This window comes from Pholcus phalangioides, unplaced genomic scaffold, assembly GCF_987345545.1.
Source record: "Pholcus phalangioides strain wild (caught in Gottingen) unplaced genomic scaffold, Ppha-v1.0 ptg000042l_1, whole genome shotgun sequence".
NCBI lineage: Eukaryota > Metazoa > Arthropoda > Arachnida > Araneae > Pholcidae > Pholcus > Pholcus phalangioides.
The window spans coordinates 14,160,353-14,162,504 of NW_028301628.1; the positions used below are offsets into that span (position 1 = coordinate 14,160,353).

The 2,152-nt window shown below is 42.0% G+C and overlaps 1 protein-coding gene across 1 annotated transcript; it reads right to left on the bottom strand.

The window, feature by feature from the left end:
* Positions 1-661: 661 nt before the first annotated feature.
* LOC149064516 (uncharacterized) lies at positions 662-1,447 on the bottom strand. The gene has a single exon (XM_089255346.1). It carries the CDS (start codon positions 1,445-1,447, stop codon positions 662-664), a length of 786 nt encoding a protein of 261 aa, XP_089111472.1.
* Between the last annotated feature and the right edge of the window lie 705 nt (positions 1,448-2,152).

Here is a 2,152-nt window from a genome sequence, read left to right on the forward strand (position 1 = left end):
GACTAACTACTCTTCGAAGGCTGGCAAAGTCCTTGTTGCATCACGAACTCGAACTCTTTCCTCGCAACTTTCAACTTTTCCGTGGAAAGCCGTCGAGGTCGGGCAAAAACTGGTGGACCTGTAGTCTCAATGAAGTGCTTGATATTGTGCTCTTTAATTTTCTTATTTTGGATGTGTGGACGGAGAATATCAGGAAACTCTTTGACTATATCCCGATATGGCGATGATAATAGATCGATACCGTTCAAGCAAAAAGATGGAGCTGCGATATTTCTTGCAATGGAACAAGTGGCAGATAGCAAGGTCGTTCCATCGATGAGGTGATGATGTTTCCTATCGACTAACAGATTGAAATGCGATAGAAAATCTACACCAATAATTGGTCGGGTTACGTCGGCTATGATGAACGGCCAAGCAAATGTCCTTCGGAGGTTCAAATTCAATGTTAGAAGTTTGGTACCGTAAGTTGAGATAGAGGAACCATTGGTGGCTGTAAGAATCAACTTCTCTGGTTTCTTGTGGGTATTGAAGACAGTTCGCGGGACGACTGACACATCAGCGCCCGTGTCGAACAAAAAAGTCCAGTTGGTGGAAGGATCGGCCAGTATGACTCTGTCAACGAATTGGCAGCCGTGGCCTTGGCCGGTGGATGACTGCTTTATTAGTTTCCCGGTGAGGTTTTGAAGGAGCAGGGCTGTTGACATTTCTTAGCCTGAGCTCCGAAACTGGTGTGATAGAAGCAGAAGCCATTTTCAGCTTGTTTGTATTGGGCTCGGCTGTGGGATCGTGAGCGAGAATACCGTTCTCGATGACGGAATCTAGGTCTAGGCTGTCGCTGTGAAGTGTGAATAGTGGCCTTCAGCTCACTCAACTCTTTGGTCAGAGCTGCGACTTGTTGCTCCAGTGATTGGCTGATTGCGTTCTCAGGTCGACCGGATGCTGAACAGATATTTGGAATGGCCAACTCAGCGATTTTATCTGCCATCGAAGTGAGTTGTGGAAGCCCTTCGCTCGAAGCAGCTAGTATAGCTTGGACGTTAGCGGGGAGTCGCGCTAACCACAACGATTTCAGCAAGTCATCACTAAAATCACGTCCGGCAAGATCACACATTCGGGCAAGCAGATGCAATGGTTTTTGATCTCCTAGTTCTAAACCTTGCAGTAGCGTACGGATTTTCGATGATTCGCTCTCCGCGTAAACCTGAATCAATCGTGTCTTCAGCGCGTCATATTTATTCTGCTGGGGAGGTTCTAGAACTAAATCTTGGACTGTCGATAAAATATTGGCATCGATACTAGCGATAGTATGGTTGAACTTCGTAGCATCGGCAGTTATCGCTGCGATCGAGAATTGTGCTTCTAGTTGGATAAACCACAAGTTTGGATTGTTTCTCCAAAATGGAGGCGGCTTTATAGCGACGCGATCTACATTCGGCGGATTGTCCATTTGGAATGGAGGAAACGATTACTCGCTTACCTTGAGAAGCTTGCTGTTCGAAATCACGTCCGGCGTCGCCAGTTTGGGGACCGATGCAGGGCACCGGTGTGTAGGCGCCTATCTGTAGGACCGGTTGTTGAGCTCCATTATTAAATATAATAACAATCAGAAGGTTTTAAATAATACATGTTTAATTTGGTACGGACACATAAAAATGAAAGACATCACATAACAATGGTTGCTTGCTGACACGAAGAAAAACATTCCATTTTTTATCGCAACTTGCGTTGCTAGGTAACAAATATTCGCACCAGAAAATTGCGAAGTGCGACGTAATTATTTTTCCGCAATCGGTAAAAGTTCAAGTAGAGGTCGCTACAATAGTAACTTTGAGAATATTCTTTTGAGAATCTTTCAAAACATTATTAGAGAATTTTAAATCAATAAAAGACTAGAGAATCGAGAATATTCTCATCAATAATAATAAAAATATTCTCAAGTTATTCAAATAATAGTCACCTTAAAAAGAATATTCTCCAGTATTATCCTCCATGAAAATATTCTCATGTTATTCATAAAAAATATCTATTACAATATACATAATTATAAATATTCTTGAGAATCTCATCTCTAGAAAGACTATTTAGGCCCCATAAATAACTGGAGAATATTCTTATTGAGAATAATAAGAATATTCTCAAGTTATTTACAATA

Coding starts and splice junctions, on each gene's coding strand:
- LOC149064516 (XM_089255346.1), bottom strand. CDS start 1,447: ATGGACAATCCGCCGAATGTAGATCGCGTCGCTATAAAGCCGCCTCCA.